General features: G+C 40.1%; 2 protein-coding genes across 7 annotated transcripts in view; one reads left to right on the top strand and one right to left on the bottom strand.

Moving 5' to 3' along the window:
- Nucleotides 1–4,904, bottom strand: part of POLH (DNA polymerase eta) — a 33,051-nt gene extending 28,147 nt beyond the window's left edge. Inside the window, exons 1-2 of one of the 6 annotated variants that reach the window (XM_072642247.1) lie at nt 4,701–4,904; nt 1,398–1,494 (exon numbers count right to left, since the gene is read on the bottom strand). Coding sequence is in view for 1 of the 6 variants with exons in the window: in XM_072642244.1 (XP_072498345.1) it covers nt 1,398–1,494; nt 3,216–3,237 (119 nt within the window). In the remaining 5 variants the exon portion in view is untranslated. Of the gene's footprint in view, nt 1–1,397; nt 1,495–3,215; nt 3,287–4,439; nt 4,556–4,700 lie in introns of those variants that run through there. The other 5 variants (XM_072642249.1, XM_072642244.1, XM_072642248.1 and 2 more) reach the window with 5 other exon arrangements.
- A 308-nt stretch (nt 4,905–5,212) lies between these two features.
- The window catches only part of XPO5 (exportin 5), a 59,568-nt gene continuing 44,895 nt past the window's right edge, over nt 5,213–19,885 (top strand). The window contains exons 1-7 of the mRNA XM_072642243.1: nt 5,213–5,514; nt 6,566–6,687; nt 7,712–7,784; nt 8,959–9,096; nt 9,301–9,483; nt 14,413–14,439; nt 15,290–15,475. Of these exons, the coding sequence (XP_072498344.1) occupies nt 5,410–5,514; nt 6,566–6,687; nt 7,712–7,784; nt 8,959–9,096; nt 9,301–9,483; nt 14,413–14,439; nt 15,290–15,475 (834 nt within the window). The 5' untranslated portion in view covers nt 5,213–5,409. The remainder of the gene's footprint in view (nt 5,515–6,565; nt 6,688–7,711; nt 7,785–8,958; nt 9,097–9,300; nt 9,484–14,412; nt 14,440–15,289; nt 15,476–19,885) is intronic.

Raw genomic sequence — 19,885 nt, 5'->3', positions numbered from 1 at the left:
CCCCAAATTCCTTCCACCATATCACACTGCCTCTTTGAAATACATCCAGAGGGAGAGGGGCTGAAAGCCCTCAACACAAAGGACTTACAGGTTGCGAGAAAGGGGACGATTAACCCAGAGAAAAGTTAGGAGGAAACATGACAGCATTTTCAAGTATCTAAACAGCTCTCTGGGCAAAGGAATAAACTTCTTCTTGGCTGCAGGGAGGAAAATTAAGAGCTATGAGAGGAACTTACAGAGGCAGGTTTGGCCTTGAAATGAGAAGAAAACTTCCTACCAGCCAGAGCTGTCCAAAAATGGCACTGGCTGTCTCATACATGCTACGCACATTCAAACAGAAGCTGGATCACCACTTGTGGAAGGAATTGTATAGGAGATTCTTCTGAACAAACTCTCTCCTATCTATCTTTTCAGCCTGATTTCACTTGATTACCCTTAAAGCACTTACATCCTCCAGCCAAACTGGAACTCGCTGCTTTGTGAATTCAGTTCTCCATATCTCACCTCCAGAGAATTGAACAAACTATCCCCTAGTGTTGTACAGTGGAGACAGTGCTCGGCCTGGAGTCAGGAAGACCTAAATTCAAATCCAGCCTCAAACATTTAGTAGGTATGTGACCCTGGTCAGGTAACTTAATCTTTATCTGCCTCACTTTCCTCAACTATAAAATGGATTGTTGTGAGAAGCAAATGAGACAATATTTGTAAAGTGTTTGGTTTGGTGCCTGACACTTAGAGGGGTTTAATCAATGCTTATTTCCTTCAGGAATGTGTTTGACTAGATGAACTCTGAGGCCTCTTCTGACTCTGTGATTCTATGTATGTCCTTATCTGAAGCAGCTAGTTGGTGCAGTAGATAGAATGCTGGGCCTAAAGTCAGAAAACCAATCTAGAGTTCCAATCTAGCTACAAACATTTCCTAGCTGTATGGGCCTGGGCAAGTAACTTGATCTGTTTGTCTTAGTTTACTCAACTGCAAAATAAGGATAATAACAGAACCTACCTCCCAATGTTACTGAGGGGATAAAATGAGATAATAATTGTAACAGCACCTAGCTAAACAGTGGGCACTTAATAAATGCTTGTTTTCTTCCTTCTTTATCCCACTACTAGACTTTTAGCCCCATCAAGTCAAAAAGAATATCTTACATAAACTGTATTTCCTTAGAGTCTAACACAGTCCTGTGCACATGGTATGGGCTTAAATAAATATTTCCTGCATTGAATAGAGTATGTCAAACATAACCCTTTTCAGGTAATTTGTGTGATGTTGAGAACTAATGAACTAATAAAGCTCAGAAAATTTAAGGCACAAAAACAGATAACTACAATCTAAAATATTACAAGTATATTACAAAAAGTGTAAAAGCATTAGGCATAAAGAGGAAGATCTTTACCTTCTATGGGCATCAGGGAAATCTTCACATAAGAGGTAGCATATGATTTCAGTTTTAAAAGATGGAAACAAGGTGAAGAACAGAACAGTTTTCTCATCTGTAAAATGAAAGGATTGAATTAGATGATCTTTAAATCTTACTCTAAAAATTCTCAGTGCCGAAAGCTAACAATGTAACGTCAAGTTTGATAATGCTTATTCAAAAATTCAATTTATCAGAAGCATTGGTAAAAACTACACTATAAGGACCTAGTCTGTGGTTACACAAATTTTTTTAAAGTTGTAGGAGAAATTAGATGAAACTGTTGATTAACTTTGGCTTTCAGTTTCATCTGTGAAATTCAATTTTATCTCCTTTCTACTAAGGCTAAGCAAGAGCAAAATAGATAAAGAAGAAACTAAGTTTTGATATAATAGCCATTCTTTTAAGAACAGCTAATGTCCACCTGCAGGAAAAAATTGTTTATTAGTTTGGAGGAATTATTAAGAATACCATGTGAGAGAAATATGTTTTGGAAGGTTTCCACTTAACCCTAAGAGGAATTTCTTCCTACCTTCCTATAATGAGGCAATTTGAAGGTTCTTGATAATCATAAAACCTGGGCTAGAATGGGCTAAAAGTAACCCACATTTGAAAATTCTTTTTTTCACTTAGTTTCATCAAATTCTAGTTAACTAGTCTGTAGCATGACATAACACAAAGACTCTTTCTTGGATTATTTAAACTACCACTTTTTAATACTGCACAAAATAGCCAGTTAAAAGATTAACTCACAATTCTACTAGACAGAGTATGAATGACTTTATTCAGTTTATGTATTTTGCTACAGAAACCAGCGTACTTTTTAAGTTTTAAAGCAACCTGAAATCACTAAGGATAATTCAGTATGGTTACTATATATAATTCAATAAAATATTTTAGAGGGATCAAAATTGTGTTGTTCAGTTGTTTCTGACTCTTCATGAGCCCATTTGGGGTTTTCGTGGCAAAGATACTGGAGTGGTTTGCAATTTCTTTCTCCAACTCATTTTATGGATGAAGAAACTGAGGCCAACAGGGTTAAATAAAGTACTCAGGGTCACACAGCTAGTATCTGGGGCTGGATTTGAACTCACAAATATGGTTCTTCCTGATCCCAAGCCCAGTGCTCTCTTTATCTACTATGCCAATTCAACAAACATTTATTAAGGGCCTACTATGTGCATGAAGTTGTGCTAGACAGTAGGAATACAAAGAAAGATGAAACAATTTTTGTCCTCAAGGAGTTTACATTCTCTTATGAGACAACAAAAATGTACATAGAAAGGTCAATATAAAATAAATACAAAATAGCCACAGTGAGGTAGGAAGAATACTAACATATAGAGGGGGAGAGATAAGTAAAGGATTAATTTCAGGAGAAATCTCTTGGTGCTGTGCCTTGAAGCAGTCTACAGATCCTAAGAGGCACAAGTAAAGAGGCAGTAAATTTAGGACATGAGATATTTGACTATGAAAATGTCAAGTTTGGAGAAAACAAGTTGGCCAATTTGGCTAGAAGAAAAATGCATGACAAGGGGTCATGTGCAACTGTCTGGAAAAATAGGTTGGTTAGGGTTAGGTGGTGGTGGGTTTCAAATGCCAAACAGGAAAATTTGTATTTTATCCCGGGAATTTGGCAACTGACTGGACACAAGGGGTGAGGGAGAATGAAGGAGTGCTGATGACTCTGAAGTTGCAAACCAAGTTGTCTGGAAGGATGAGGAGGGCCCTTTACAGAAACAGGGAAGATGGGAAGGGGAGAGAGTAAGGGTAGGAAGATAATGAATTCTGACTCACTAACACATGAATTCTTTATCATCCATCAGAACAGCCGAAAGCTTCTAGGAGAGAATAATTGAGCTTGGGTCCGGGGAGAGAACTTGATCTTTTGCATGATTGTACATGTATAACCTATATATAACTTCCCATCTCAGAGAGATGAGGGGGAGGGAAGGAAGGGAGAGAATTTGAAACTCAAAAACGTTTTTTAAATGTATGTTAAAAATTGTTTTTACAAGTAACTGGAAAAAATACAATATTCCCAGATAGGACTTGGGTGAACCCAAGACCAACACAGAAAAGAGCAATGAGATGGTATTTCTAGAGAGGAAACCTAAATCACTTACACATTTTTATTTGACCTCTTTATTGAGGACAAAGGAAACGGAAAACCAAAAAAGTATAATTCATTAGGTAGTAAGGTTAGTGATATTTATCATTGTTATTAATCTGGAAGTTGGAGTGAACAATGCACAAGTATATTTCAGAGTGCTTAGGAAGTACTAAGTTGAAAACCACAGGAAACATAAATGAGCAGAGAGGAAGGAGTATAGATGTAAATAGGAGACAGAGGTTGACAGTTGAGCACCCAACCATATTTTAAGCATCCAACCATATTCTAGAACAGAAAACAGGATTCAACTGGTAAAAGTTATAGTATGTCTCAATGCTATTAATTTGGAAATGTGCAAAAAAAGATTAAGAAAATAATATCTCTTTATTATTTGAGATATCTGACTGAAAGAAGGAAATCAATTTTAGTTCACTGAACAATAATAGCTAAAGAAGGATGTAATATATCCGCAGTTTAAGTTCTCATGTAACAGAGATAACTCAGCCTTGGAAAGTGGATCATGGTAGCAACTTTATGAAACTACGAAGACGAAAAAGAATCAGACTGCCAGTGGGGAAAAAAAGGCACTTAAAATAACAGGAAAGATTAGAGGAACAAGTGATCGAATGGGGGTTGGGGATATAAGACATAAATATCAGCGAATACAATATGTAAATGAGATTGCACAGAACACAAAAACAGACACTGGAGGAAGTTTCTTTCCAGTCGGTGCTGACCCTGATAACGATGATCACTATTACATCGTCTGGTTTAAAATACCTGTTTTTATTCTCTTTTAGGATGGGCTCTCCCTTAAACTAACCCTTCCTAGCCGCACTGGGCCACCCCTAAATGCTCCCATCTCTTCGCGGGGATCCTTTCAGATGATACGACATCCCAGTAAGTACCGTAAGGGCAGTTTTCGGAGTCCCTAGTCTGGCACCCCGGCTTGGACAGCTAAGATACTGCCCCCAAGACGACCCAATCAGATCCAACCGCGATTCTGTCAGACTTCCAGGCTCCAGTTCTGCAGCACAGGATGGCCAAGACTCGGCGGCAGGACGAGCCCGGCTCCCGGCCCCGGGACCGGCCGGTGTCACCGAAAGCGGCGTCCCGTCAAGCCGAGAACCAAGGCAGCTCCTGCGGAAGGGGGCCCACAATTCTCCTACCAAGGCCAGGGATCCACCTGCGCGCGCCGCCGGCCGGGGTCCGCCGTGCTCGGCGTCCGTCTGACAGGAGACGCGCCGCCTGCCGAAGGGGAGGAAGGCGGGCCGGGCCTGGCGAAGAAGGCGATCGCCCCTCCTCCACGCCCGCTGTCAGACACCCGGCTAAGATGTCCCCATCTCGTCCGACTCGACCGCCGCGCCAAGCAGCAGCTCAAACCCAGACTAGACCAGGACTGGCCTTTGGTCGCCGGAAACCGTTGAAACGCCTGCGCACTTAGACCTTCAGGTTTCGCGCTTCGTGCACGCTAAACTCCACCCCATCACCCCCGCCCCGTGGTGGCCAAAGGCCCGCCCCCTCTACCCTCCCCTGGAGGGGGCGCTTGCGCAGTGGCTGGACCCGAGTGCGCGCGCCGTGGAGGGGCGGCGGCGCGTGCGCAGGGTGGTTGCCTCCCTCCTCCCCTTTTCCTTGGCTCCTCCTCCCTCTCCTCCTCTTCCTCCTCCTCCTCTTCCTCCTCCTCTTTTTCCCCCCTCCCCACTCGGAGCGGTTGGTGCTCGCTCCGTAGCTCTGCTGCCCTCCGCTCCTGGTCTTCCCCGGGCGCTGTTGCGCGGTGCGGCCCCGGTGTGGGAGCGCTTGCGGCCCTGGTTGCGGGTATAGCGGAGAGCTGCCTCGTGCTCCGGGGGTGGGCGCGCGCCGCACGGGGGGATTCTCGCCATGTCGACGGATGAAGTGAACGGTCTGTGCGAGCAGCTGGTGAGGGCGGTGACGGTCATGATGGACCCGAGCTCCACCCAGCGTTACCGCCTCGAGGCCCTCAAGGTAACCTGCAAAGCGGAGTTCGGGGGGCGTCTGGCACCGCCGAGGAGTCCACGCGCTGCGGACGCCGGGCCCGCGGCTCCGCTCCGGCCTGGGGCCCACGAGGCCTGCGAACCCCTCCCCCGTGCTCCCTGGCGCCCCTCTGATGCAGCTCCTCCACATCCCCTCCCCCGGCCCGGCTCACCCCGCCGCACCCAGGCCCCTTCCCACCGCCATGCCATTTCCCGGGCCCTGGCTGCCGGCTACTCCCCCACGCCCCATCCTCGCCTGCCCATCCCCCCTTCTCTTCCAGCAGTCGGGCACAATAGTGCCTGCAGCCCTCGCTGCCTTCCCCGGGCAGTCTGCGTGCCTTCTTCCTTTCCCCCGTTCACCCCGCTCTGTGATCTCTCCTCACCCTGCTCTGCTACCTGTGAACGTGCGGCCCGGTCCCGTGCCCTGCCCGGACTTCTTCCTGGCTGGCATTCCTTTGGTGTGGTTTATAAGCATCTCCCTCCCTTCATCTCTGCCCATTCTCAGTCACCAGTCACCGCCCCCCCACACTCTAGAACTCTAGGATTTGAGCTCGTGGTGTCCAGGCTCCGTTGCATGGAGCTGAACGTCAAGTTTTGCATTTTCCTTTCAACGGTGGCGGTGTCCTTGAGGAAATGGTCTTCTGGGGTTTGTGGGGGAAGGAGGGTCGTGGCCGTGCGCGTTGGTGAAGCTGGGGAGGGGGCAGAATCACACTCCCGTGTTAAACAGGAGTTGTACAGGTAATGACTGATTTGCTCCACCCCACCCCGAAAAGAAAGCTTCATAACTTTATGAATGTTCATCTTGTGCACAAGGAGCGGAATCGGAATAACTAGATCTCTTCATCGGGCTGAAGTATTGTTTCATTTTAATCTGTTTGGCTGGGGTGACAAATCAAAAAAGTAAAGATAATGAATGAAGAATATTTTTGTTTCTTTGTTCATACCTCGATATGTGTTTCCTTGCTGACAATACCAAATAATCCTCTTCATATTTTTTATTCCTCAGCTGCTAGTAAAAGCATTATCTATTTTCTTTTCCTCAGTTTTGTGAAGAGTTTAAAGAAAAGTGCCCCATTTGTGTCCCTTGTGGCCTGAAGTTGGCTGAGAAAACACAAACTCCAATAGTTAGACACTTTGGCCTTCAGATCCTGGAGCATGTTGTCAAGTAAGAGACTCTTATGTACCTGAGATCATTTTAGCCTCATATAGCCTGTAGTTTTCCCACTGAACCTTCTGAATATTAAGGATTGTTTTTCTTTTTCTGGTGACTTTTGACATATGCGTACATAGTCTTCCTATTACTAGACAAAATCCTATCCAAGGAAGTTTCCCGGTATTGGACTTGAAATCAGCAGAAATTGAGCTAGAATTCTGCCTCAGGTGCTTGCTAACTGAGTGAGCATAGGCACTCAATCTCTCTTGCCTTGTTTTTTTCCCTGTAAAGTGAAATTAATGCCTGTAGTATAAATTCTACCTTACTGAGTTGTTGGTAGGATCTGGGGGCATGATGTGAGGCAAGCATTTTGTAAACATTCAGAATCTAATGTGGTCTTTCTGGTTCTACGTTTCTGTACCTCATGACCTTTCTGAGAACCTTGCTCAGTTCTGAGTACATGAACAGTTCATGTATGATGACTAGTGTAGCATTATCCAGAAATATCAAAAGCTCCCACATGCCAGCTTCCTAATTTTGGTCATCTGTACTCTCTAGGCCAACTACCATTGCAACAGTTGGTGTTTATACACTAAACTAGATTTACACCAGAATTGTAAATATCACCTTAATATCCAAGAAAGTTATACTACCTAGTCAGATAGCATCAAGGTCCTCTTATTGTCTTAGCAGTTATCAGGGGTATATATTTATTTTACTTCATCAAAATGAAAGGACAATAAATAGATGTTTCTGTGTATGTGGTTTTCCACTATTAGCTTTTGTGCACATTAAAATCTATTCTCAGAGTCATGTTGGTATTGGGATTGTACACCCTACTCTGGAGTCTCTCAAGTCTAATCTTCAGAATGAAAGTATTTGTATACATGTAGAATCAAAAGTACATTTATCAGTAGATTCTTTGATGGATGTGACAGCATAATTGAGGTCGGGGAACAGTTCTGTTTCTCACTTTATAAAATGTTCCATGTCTTCTCAGTGTATATCTATTGCATTTCTCCATTTTGCTGGCCAGGTTTCGGTGGAACAACATGTCTCGCCTGGAGAAGGTGTTTCTAAAGAACAATGTCATGGGGCTGATATCAAGTGTAAGTAATAAGTAGTTGGAGAACTTCTGCTAAGGGTAGATTAAAATGAGGTGCTGCTCTTTTAATAATGATTTGGGGAGTATGGTGTGAACTTTTTGTGTAATAACCAGTTTGACAGAAATCAGATAACATTGTAGAAATTTTACAATGCCATTGATGGGGGTGAAGGTTGGGGGCAGGGGGGCAGGAATGACACAGACCAATGGTGTTTCTATTCCAAAAAGGAAGAAGGTCCCCCCTATGGTTTATATGGTAGTGAAATAATGATTTTAAGTGGTGGTCCCTATAAAAACTGTATTTTTTTCTTGAATGTGTGAAACATTCTATTTCTTAAGCTGAATTCAAAAAGTGCTTAATAAATTTCATTCAGAGGGCTACCTGCATAAATGTTTCAAGCAAATTTAAGGATTTTATCATTGCTTCATTTAATATTAACTTCTTTAAGTGGTCAATTCTTGTGTTCAGGAGTCTAAGCTTTTTAGATCTGACTTAGAGTCCAATGCACCTGTTTTTCTGCTTCTTTCTTTCACCACTATACTAATAGTTTACATTGTGGAAGGTGATTGTGTTGGTAGGCAGAACCAAAAATGCACAATTTTGACTAAACCCTTGGAAAAAATGAGCCCTGACTCTTTTTGTCTTCAAATCATTTTCATCCTTATTAGTGAAAATTCTCATTTGGATTTCAGTCTCTCATTTGAGATATAAACAACCTAAGTCCTGAGACTTAGACTTAGTTAAGTAGCTTTGGCTGGGGGGTGGGATATGGGGGAATACCTGTAATAGCACTATTGATGAAGTGCTATATTTCAAGTCCCAAATCTTATATCTTGTTTCCCAGCTTACTTTTTATTCTGTCCTCACCTCTCTACATATTTTCAATCCCTATGCTGACTCCCCAAAACAGAAGGGAAGAAGTATGAGGAGAAAGTCTATTATGTTTAGCTAAAGAGAAGCATCAAATCATCCTGGTTCTGAGCACCAGCTATTATTTGTTAAAGTATCATGTGAATTTATGAGAAGAGGTAATGGCAAGCCTGTAGAATTAATTCTTCAAATACTTGAGACAGCTGTGTTCTTTTATCTAATTAAAAGTAGCCCTGATTCTATGTTTTCTGTACTCTTGTTGTCTAGCTATATATGCATGTATGTATATGTATTGGTTCTCTTTCAGGGGACTCAAAATATTTTGGAAGAAGAAAGCCACATTAAAGATGTTTTGTCTAGAATTGTGGTGGAAATGATCAAGCGGGAATGGCCACAGCACTGGCCCGACATGTTGAAAGAATTGGATACCCTCTCCAAACAAGGGGTATGAAGCACAACATACATTTATTTCTTACTACCTGTAATGTATATTTGAAAGCAACTACAACTCATTTGAATTTGTGGAATGAAGCATATGCACAATTTATTAAATTTGTTATATATTTTTTTAAAACTTCAGACTAGTAGTAGAGAGCTAAAAGAAATCCCATTTCAGTCAGACTTACCTGATTTATATTCATTGGTATAGGAAACACAGACAGAACTAGTGATGTTCATCCTTCTGCGATTGGCAGAGGATGTGGTGACTTTTCAAACACTGCCCCCTCAGAGAAGAAGGGATATCCAGCAAACACTGACCCAGAACATGGAAAAGATCTTCAGCTTTCTGCTTAATACTCTTCAACAGAACGTGAACAAATATCGGCGAATGGTAAGAGGAATCCCTTTTTCCAGAGGTGCAGCAAGTGGAAAAGTCTTATTGTTCAGGAAGTGGGAAAACATTTTTGGATATTAAGAATAGATAAGAAAAGCAAAAGTCTTTGCATTAAGGCAAAAAGAAATGACCATTTAAATAAGATGTTTCTCAGGCAAAATAGTTTAGTGGGTAGAGTTTATGTGGAGTCTGGAGGACCTGGGTTTGAATTCTGCCTCAGACATTTAGCTGTATGACCCTCAGGAAGTCACTTGACATCTTTGGGCCTCAGTTTTTTCATTTGTAAAATGAGGAGGTTGGATTCAGTGACCTTCTAGCTCTAAATCTACAGTTTTATGAACTGAAAATGACTTTCTTAAAATTTAGTGCCCAAATTACAGGATTGACAGGGGAAAGGGATTATTTATCTTTTTGATAAGGATTCTTCTACCTTGCTGTAAAGGTAAAAGTCTATCCTAGCAAATCATTAAGGACCTATTGCATGCAAAACACTGCACTATTAATTAGACATCTAATATTTGGTTGTCATTTTAATCTTTACAAAGTCTGCCATGTGCTCATCAAATTGGTGTCTCATTAATCTTGGTCTTTTGGTTGCTTTGATTCCCTTCCAGGAGTAGAAAAACTATTGAGCTCATTATTAGTCTTTGTTATAACAGTGCCATTTGTCCTACTAAGATTTCAACTCTGTAAGTTCAATTTTGTCTTCTCATTCATCTCTGTAGGTGATTTTAGTGGAAAGAGGCATTTTGATTGCCCAGTTTCTAGAACTCAAAAACTTTCCAGGGGAGGAGAGTATTAGTTATTTCCTATGACAGTGTCAAACTCTGTTGCTGTTAGCCATTTGGTTAAGTGTAAGGGGATGGGAAAGGGAATAGGCGTTTAGCTAAGAACCTTACAAATATTATCTTATTTAATTTCCAGACACTTTGGACTATAAGCTACTCTTAAGTTTTTTGTTTGTTTTTTGAGGCCAGCGTCACACAGCTAGTAAGCATCTGCAACCAAATTTGAACTTAGGTCCTCCTGACTTCAGGTCCAGTGCGCTATTTGTTGTGCCCCCCCACTAACAGTTTTAAAGGAAAAGTTCAGAGAAAATTTCATTTTAAGATCACTTGGGAAGGAGGAAAAAGCCCTGTTTTTTCTGTTGTCTCAGGCTTAGCCCACTGATAGAATGGTAATGGTGAAGTTTGTTGACTGAGTATTCCTTGGGGATTAGCCAGCTTTCTAAGAATGACTTTTTGCTACAAAATTGAACTAGTAGCCTATAGTGAGCTGTGAATACAGACTTATTTTGTTCTTAGGGGAGAAGTTTTATTTATAGCCTGAGAAGTACAATTGGATTGTTGTTGCTTAGTGAATATTTTTCAACTGGTAGTGGAATCCTTTTGATTGCATAGATTGGCACCCTACAAGAAAGTTTTTTAGCTCTACAAATGTCGTCTCTGAGCATTATCTGGAAGTTATTCTTGTTGTTCACTGCAGTGTTCTGTTATGCTAACAACATGCTAGAGTAATTTTAGGGATGAATTTGGTAGCAGGTAAATAGGTATTTATTAAGTGCTTATTATGTGCCAGGCACTGTGCTAAGCACTGGAAATACAAATACAAGTAGAAAGAAAGATAATCCCTGCTCTCAAGGAGCTTCCATTCTAATGAAGGAAAAGTACCAGTAAAAGGAAGTTGAAAAGGTGGGAGAGAGGAGGATAGTAGAGGAAGTCCCAAGTGGACCGTGGAGAGGAATGAGACTTAGGGAGAAGCCATCCAATCAGAGGGAGAGGCTCCAGGGGCAGACAATACTTCCAGTGTGAATTCTAGGGCCAGAGTGAGGCTTCAAAATGAAGAGCTGGACCAAAGTAGAGAAATTCCTGGAGTGCAGAACTGTTTTATTTTTAATGTGGGTAGCCTTCAGTTTTAAGAGAGGCTTTCCAGACAAAAATTAGATTTAAAATATATTCTCCAATGGTAAGCTGCTTCACTGTCCAACTTCAGTCTTACTGTTTAGCTTTGACCAGTGGTTTTCAGACATTCTGAAGTTGTGGGTACCTCTGTTGAGGTTTACCTTTTCCAGAATTACAGTCCCTAGTCTTGTGGTTGAGCAAGCCTGGTGGATGGTAGAATAGACATCATATAGAGGAGGAAGAGGAGGCAGCGAGTAGAATGAATGGATCTCCAGGCTTTTGGTCAGGAAACTCTAGATTCTAATCTGGCCTCAGACACTCATTATTAGCTGTGTGACCCTGGGAAAGTCATACATCTTAGTGTTTGTTTGTTTGAATGGGTTGGACTTGATGATCTCTTCCAGCACTAGATTTATGATCCTAGTACTTCTTTGCCTTCCATTTCAATTTCTTCAGCCTCTAAGACTTTTACTTGAAGATTGTGCCCTGACAATTCCATGACATACATTTGGAACATTGCATTTCACTCAGACTTTGTTCCCACTTCCAAATTTTGACAATTTTCAATTATTGGAGAATAGTGCTTAACACACTGCCTGGTACATATTGGGTGCTTAATAAATATTGATTGATCGAACATTAATTAAGGATGAGATAAGCAGGCACAAGCGTCATACGCTGTCATTCTTATTCTTGCCCTGGTACCCAAGAGACCTGAAGAATCAAAGTGGAAATAGTAGAATCCAGCAAGAGAGAAGTTAGGGGTAGTACTTTGACTTGATACATTATATTATCACCGTTCTAGTTTTCTTGTAGTGTTAATATTCCCATAGGGAAAGGAACATGTATCTTATTCTCATTATATTTCTGCTTTACTAAAATAATTGAATGGGGCAGCTATGTGGTGAAGTAGATAGAGCTCTGGGTCTAGAGTCAGAAGATTCATCTATGAGTTCAGATCCGACTTCAGATACTTAACTAGTTGTGTGACCTTGGGCAAGCCACTTAACTCTGTTTGCCTCACTTTCCTCATTTATAAAATGAGCTGGAGAAGGAAATGGCAAACCACTCCAGTATCTTTTACAAGAAAATCTTAAATGGGGTCATGAAGAGTCAGACGTGACTGAAATGACCAAACAACAATGTAATTGTCGAGGAAAGGTTTTGAAAGAAAATAGAAGCTCTCTGACATGAACTTCTGTTCCCCTGTTCTGGGGACTCCTTGACCTTCCATTGTCTCTTGTATCATTCCAGTTTTTGATAAGTGGCTCATTGCAAAAGCCAAGTCTTTGATCTTAATTCTGCATGCCACTTAAGTCATCCTGTCCTCTCTTGCTAATCCTGAATCTCTTTTGGTGTAATACCTATATGTTTGGGGGTGGGGGTGGGGTCTTCCAATTTAAAAAAAAGGGGGGGGGAACCCTTCACTTGACTTTGCCTTTTCTTTGAGTTATTGTCACATATGTTCACATCCATACCCCTTGAATAAATATAGTTATACTCATCATTTCTACTTCCTTTTCTCCCAGTAATTTCTCATCCCCTTGCAGTCTGACTTCAGACTCCAACGTTGAACTGAAAATGCTCTTTCCAAAATTGGCCGTCTCTTAATTTCTAAGTCTGATAGACTTTTCTCAGTCTTCATTCTTCTTAATATCCCTGCAGCTTTTGACACTATTGATGACCACCTCTTCAGGAGAATCTCCAGGTTTGGGTATTTTGGGTTTTTTTAACACTAGTTCCTGATTCTTCTCCCTCTCTGATTTCTTCTCAGTCTCCTTTGCTGAATCCTCACCCATTTCCTGTCCCACTATTATAGGTCTTCTCTAAGACTCAGTCCTGGGTTCTTTTCTCTCCACCCACTTTTAGTGATTACCTCAGATCTCCTAAGGTCACTCATCTATGTGGACAAATCCCAAATCAATATATCTAGGTTTAATCTCTTCTGATCTATAGTCTTTTATTACCAAATTTGTGCTACGCGACTTTATTAGGAGTATCTTTGCAATTCAAAATTAATTTTTATTTTTAGTTCCTAATTATCTCTTCCCCCATCCTTCCCCTTCCTCTACTTATTGAGAAGTCAAGAAAAACAAAACCCATTATAAATATATATGGTCATGAAAAACAAATACCCATGTTAGCCATGAACAAAAAAAGAAGAAAATATGCTTCACTCTGGCGCTTGAGTCCATCAGCTTTCTCTCAGGAGGTAGATATCTTTTGATGTCTTTTGAAATTGTGGCTGGTCATTGTGTTGATCAGAGTTCTTAAGTCTTCCAAAGTTCATTATCTTTACAATATTGCTGTTGTGCAAATTTTTCTCCTGGTTCTGCTCACTTCACTCTGTCTCAGTTTATACAAGGCTTCCCGAGTTTTCCTGAAGCCATCTCCTTCATTGTTTCTTAGTGTTGCTTTTTCTAAAACCCCTAGGTCTTTACATTTGCTCTCTTCAAATCATCTTGGACTTACTTACCTGTTGTTTTCTTTGTATTGCCCTGTAATCTTCTTGAGAGAGGGGACTATTTTTCATTTTTATCTTTGTATCCCCATAGCCAAATAGAGTATTTTTCATATGTGTTTAGTAAAAGTTTACATGGTTATATTTGGTGACGGAGTCAGAAGTGATATCTTTTTAAAAACTGCAAAATATTTAGTTGAGGAAAAATTCATGATGAAGTAAAATTTATCCTTCTGTAATAAAAAATTAAAAATTCAGGTTTTTACTGACTTAGTTTATATACAGCATCAATTTATACATATTAATCAAGCATATTTTAGAAGTCACCATAATCTAGTTCATTTTTGCTTCCAACTTTCTCCAAGAGATACTATAGCTTCTCAGTGGGGTGTTACTCTGAAAGATAAAGAATAAGATGTATTAAATAGATTTTAAATCTCTGTTCCAAAATTTCCCAAAGGTATATCTTCATCTTTTGGATTGGGGAAATGGGGAAGAGTATAACATAATCATTTACTCTGATGAACTGAATCTTTATTCTTTTTTTTTTTCTCTTCTCCCCAGAAAACAGATACTTCCCAGGAGCCAAAGGTAAGGAGTGTAGAGTATTAGGAAACAGCTTAGAGTCCTTATAGCAAAACTTTTTAGTATTTGCACTTACAGGTAATACTTAAAAATGGTTCTAAGTAATGGAGGCTATGATTTCTACAGTGTCTTTGGCCAGTTATTTGGCTCTGTGTATCAGAAGTAAATTATACAGATCTCTGCTTCTTTGGTCTTAGATAAAAGTATGTTATTTGGTATTTGTTGAGAAAACAGATTTGTTGACAATAACTATCAATAGGAACTTATAGACTGAAGTCTTAGAACTGCCACTATTTGAGAAGTATTTGTATTTGAGGAAGAAGCTTCTAAATTCCCTGCCATATGGCTGCCACAACTATTATAAATGAAAAGAATCATCTTTTTTCAAGTAAAATTAGAAATAGAAGGTCAGTTGTAATTAAAGTTTATCTTTCATCTCTGAACTTCCAGTTTAGTCAACATGAATTAAGCATCTACTCTAGACCTGCACAACTTGTAAACATTTTCTGGCTGCAGATAGGTTAGGCTGGAGACAGACTGACGATGGTTAGTTCGATTCATTGACAAACAGTGCAGTGGCAACCCTAAATTTTTTACAGGCCACGTGTTGTACAGTCCTGATCTACTCTATGCAAGGAAGTTACTGTGCACTAAAAAGATGAAAAATATAGCTCCAAAGAACTTACAGTCAGAATATTACATGCATGCATTTAAGTATATATAATGTGTTCACAATAAGGTATAGTATGGTAAAGACCAAGAACAACTTGAGATAAAGTAATCTGGAATATGAGAGGGGAAGAATTCTTTTAGTTGAGAGACACCATTACATCTACATATTTATCTGCCCATTTAGGCCCAGGCTAACTGCAGGGTAGGGATAGCAGCACTCAACACCCTGGCAGGCTACATTGACTGGGTGGCCATGAACCACATTACAGCTGAAAACTGCAAACTCCTGGAGATGCTGTGCTTGCTTCTGAATGAACCTGAACTTCAAGTAGGAGCAGCTGAATGTCTCCTAATTGCAGTCAGCAGGAAGGTATGTTGTTTCCTAATTGACAAATGTGTCTTAGGCATTTATCATGTCCGTGACACTGTACTGCTTACTGGGACTGCAGTGATGAAATAAAATGCACTTTGCCCTCAAGGAGCTTACAGCAACCTAATAGGTCACATAAGGTGTGTATATAAAAAATACAAAGAGTAATCATTCCCATATAATTTCAGAGGAGGTTAGAACCAGGTTTTGTGGGAGACTCAAGTAGGAGAAGATATTTTTTCAGCGAGAGTTGAAGATATAGGAGAGACTTATGAAAAAAAATGTCAGTGAAGCTCAGCCTTGAAATAAAGGAGAGCTTTCAGCAGAAGGAAATGAAAGGAAAGGAAAAATGAGGACAGAAAGATGTCTGTTTTAGTCATGGTAAAAACAAAAGGATATTTGAAAACAGTGTATAATTCCATTTCTTCAGAATGCTGAGTGCAAGAGAAGAGGGGGTAGTATGAGAACCTGGAAAAGAAGATTTTGGAGGGCTATGACTAGATAGGCTAAGCAGTTTGGAGTTGATCTGTTAGGCAGTAAAAAGTTAAGTGTTCTTCAACAAGAGAATGAAGTGATAAGACCTATGCCTTAGAAAGGTGGTGAGTTAGCAGTATAACGAGTAGGTTAGAATAAGGAGAGACTAGAGTCAGGGTGACCAGTTAGTCTCTTACTGATATTATTATCTTACTGATTATCTAACTGATAATCCAGAGATGAGGAGGACCTGAACTAGGATGTTGGCAGTGGGAGTAGAAAGAAAGGGATTGATTTCAGAGAGAATTGACAGGTTTGGGCAGTTGATTGGATGTGAGTGAGAGGGACATTAAATATAACTACCCTGAGGTAGAATTACTGAAAAAGATGATGGTTTCTTAAAGAGAAGTAATAAAAAGTAGGTTTTGTAAGGAAGGGTGAGTTCAGTTTTAGGCATATGATCTTGGGAGGGGATCTGTTGGACTTCAAGGTGGAAAAGCCCAACTAGCAAATAGACTTGTGTTTGTCCTTCGTTCTCAAAGAGGACCGTGACATCAAGATGATGACATGACTTGCAGTTGACTTTTATTTGAATGAGGGTGGGCTGTGCAAGGTCACCAACCTCACCTTCTTCTGAGCCATCTGGGTCCAGTGGCATGATAGTCATCAGGACTGGAGATGGCCCAGGATGAAATGTGAGACCCTGGTTCTTTTAGGCTTAGATCTTATCACAGTCTTACTTTGAGTTACATAAGATGTAAGCAAATAGAACTGTGGGATTGAAATTCTCAGCCCTGGAAATGATAAGAGGAGTCATCTAAATATAGGTGATAATTGAAACTATGGGGGTCAATGTGATACCCCAGGAAAAGCTTATTTAACAAGAAAGATAGTCAAAGCCTTGGGTGAATAAATATTCAAGGAGGGGAGAGAAGAAAGTCAGCAAAGGACACAGAATTGGGCTGATAGAGAATGGATGAGAAAAAATAAATGGAGGACAGTAGCGCCATGAGAGCTTGCAGAGGAGCTCTCTATCATGCTCCACTCAGATACCCACCATGCACCCCCCAAAAACATCCCAGTAAAGCTCAGAAATGTACCATTCTTGAAACAAAAAGTTTCACCTCTATACTCCTCTACTCCCAGGAATCCACAGAGGGCCCCCCTTGCCCCGAGTTCTTTGGAGACCCAAGGATAAGCTGGGGTAGGTTGAGGGGTGGAATGCAAGCAGCTTGACCCTAGGTGGGTCCATACAACCTAGTAGTACTTAGCTATCCTAATGGCTACAGGAGTCCTGCTAGTGAGAGAGTGCTCAGCGTTCCAAAAGGATCCAGCTGCCACTGTAAATGACAGAATTCCTTGGAATACGACTTTGTAGAAGGCAGGTGATGAAGGTTTACAACCAAGAAGAGTCTGTTCAGCACCACTAAGTGTAATGCTACAGGAGGGGAAATGAGCCTTTAATGGAATAGAGGATTTCCAAGCATTTCTAATGAAAAGAACTGAACTGAATTGACATTTTCAAATGGAAATGCAGCTGTCAAAAAGGTACCGTGTTTATGGTGAATTCTTCACATGTTAATAGGGGGATAAGGAGAAAGGAGAAATCCCTGAAACCTGTGTTTGAAGCCCAGCATAGGATTAGCCTCTGAGCCCAGCAACAAGGGGGAAGGATCTAGTCAGTACCTGTAGCAGGAGAAAGCCTTAGAGTCCAGTGGCAAGAGGGCACCTCTAGGCAGAACCTAGTGCTGGAATAGCCCCAGAGTGCCTTGAAGGGGAGGGGCTTCTCAAGAGCACGGAAGCCCTGCTCATGCCATTTAGTTTCACAGCTTGATCCAAGTGCATCTCTGCCCTCCCTCATCCTTCTCCTAATCTTCAAACTAGATAGGGAGGAGGATGAAATATGTAAACCATGGAAAACTCTAAATACCATAAGAAAATGCATTGAAGAAGATACCCAGGAATAAACCCTAAGTAGTATAGCTGCCTCAAAGTTCATATAAAATCTTCCAAGGAAAAGACATTCTGACCATAAGGAATGCAAGAGTATCTGGAAGATATGAAAGAAAATACAGAAAGAAAAAGCTAGAGTGGAAAGGGTGACAAGGACATCTTTAGAACCGATGGTGAAAAATCTCACCGAAGAATTGAATGCCCTGAAATGGAACAGACAGAATACAACTCAGTGAGACAACAAAAATAAAGCAAAATTTTAAAATAGGAGAAAATTATCAGACTACCATATTTCAAGATATTACAAATGAAAACTATTCAGCAAAACTAAGTGTAACACTACAGAGAAGGAAATTAGCCTTTAATGGAATAGATTTCCAACCAGTCCTGATAAAAAGACTTTGACTGAGGCTACATTGTCAAATGGAAGTGCAGCTACCAAGAAAAACTTAAGAAGTACACGTTTATGATGAATTGTTCACATGTTAATAGAGGGATAAGAAACAAAAGTCTTTTTGGAACTCTAATATCTTTACAAGTCAGAGAATAGGTTGAAAGTGGCAGATGATGTATAGATGATTTTATTTTAGGAAAGGACAAAAATGAAAGATTTTTTTCTATACTGGAGAGAAGAGGAAAGGAAGGGAAATCACTATTGCATAATTAAGGTGCAGACAATGAAAGTTTGTGGTCATGAAGGAAGGGATAGGAAGGAATAGGCATCTTTTCTCTGAACCAAAGGCAGATAGAACACAATTTATGCACATTTGCATGCACACACATTCCAGTACAGAAATGCATTAAATTCTGAAGGGAAACATGTATAGGCAAGGGAATATTTAAAACTTGAATATCAGAGGAAAACATGCAGCTTGGGGATTAAAAAAAATCAAATAGTAAAAATCTGGCATCAGGTAGGGCAAGGAGAATTGGAACAGAGAAAACGGCTCTTTCACATAAAAGGTCACAAGTATCAGAAAAACTTTTTACCATCATGTAAAGAGCCAAGTAAGAGCAAAGAGGATAGAATGGCAAGAAATACACAATTAACAGTCATATGTGAATGGGATGAATTCACCTATAAAATTTAAGAGAATAGCAGAATGGACTAAAAAGCAGAATCTTAACAATGTTTACAAAAAACACAAGTACAAAGAACAAATGTGGAAACGTTAGAGGTTTTTTTTGTTTTGTTTTAGTAAGATTGTGATAAAGCCAGAAGGCCATTTTTACTACTATTTCATAGTGCTAGAAATAATAGTTATTGACAGTAAGAGAGAAAAAAGAAATTGAAGTGATAAAGACAAAGAAGTAACAAAACTATTGGTTTTTGCAAATAGGATCATTTGGAAAGCCCTAAAATTAACCAAGAAATTGAAACAACGTATCCACATAAGATTATCAGCATTTGTGTTACCAAGAAAACTCAGCAGGAAGAGTTAAAAAGTGAAATTCCACTTAAAGTAACTACAGAAGCTATAAAATATTTGTAAGTGTATCTGAAATGCATCCAGGAATTATATTAAATCAAACTAGAAAACATTTTGCAGAACTGAAGACCTAAGCAATTGGAGAAGCATTAATTAATCACGAGAAGGTCAAGTCAGTATAATAAACATGACACTACTGCCTGTGTTAATTTACTTTCTCAATGCAGTGCCAATTAAACAGAAATATTTTGTATGCCTAGAAAAAAAGCAGTGAAATTCATATGAAGGAATAAAACATCAAGAATCTCAAGGGTAATAATGGGGAAAAAAACTGAAAAAGAAGGGTTATCAGTAGATTTCAAACTATTACAAAACAGTAATCATTAATAGAATTTGGTGTTTGTTAAAAACAGGCAGATAAGTGGAACAGATTAGGTACAAATCATGTGGAAGCAAACACAGGAACGTATTATTTATTTAATTCACAGACTGCAGTTATTGGGGAAAGGACTGAACTGTTTAACAGAAACTATCGGGGGAACTGGATAGTAGT

The sequence above is a fragment of the Notamacropus eugenii genome, chromosome 2, assembly GCF_028372415.1.
Source record: "Notamacropus eugenii isolate mMacEug1 chromosome 2, mMacEug1.pri_v2, whole genome shotgun sequence".
Lineage (NCBI taxonomy): Eukaryota > Metazoa > Chordata > Mammalia > Diprotodontia > Macropodidae > Notamacropus > Notamacropus eugenii.
The sequence above is the reverse complement of the archived record's forward strand: the minus strand, read 5'-3'. Positions and strand labels throughout refer to the sequence as shown.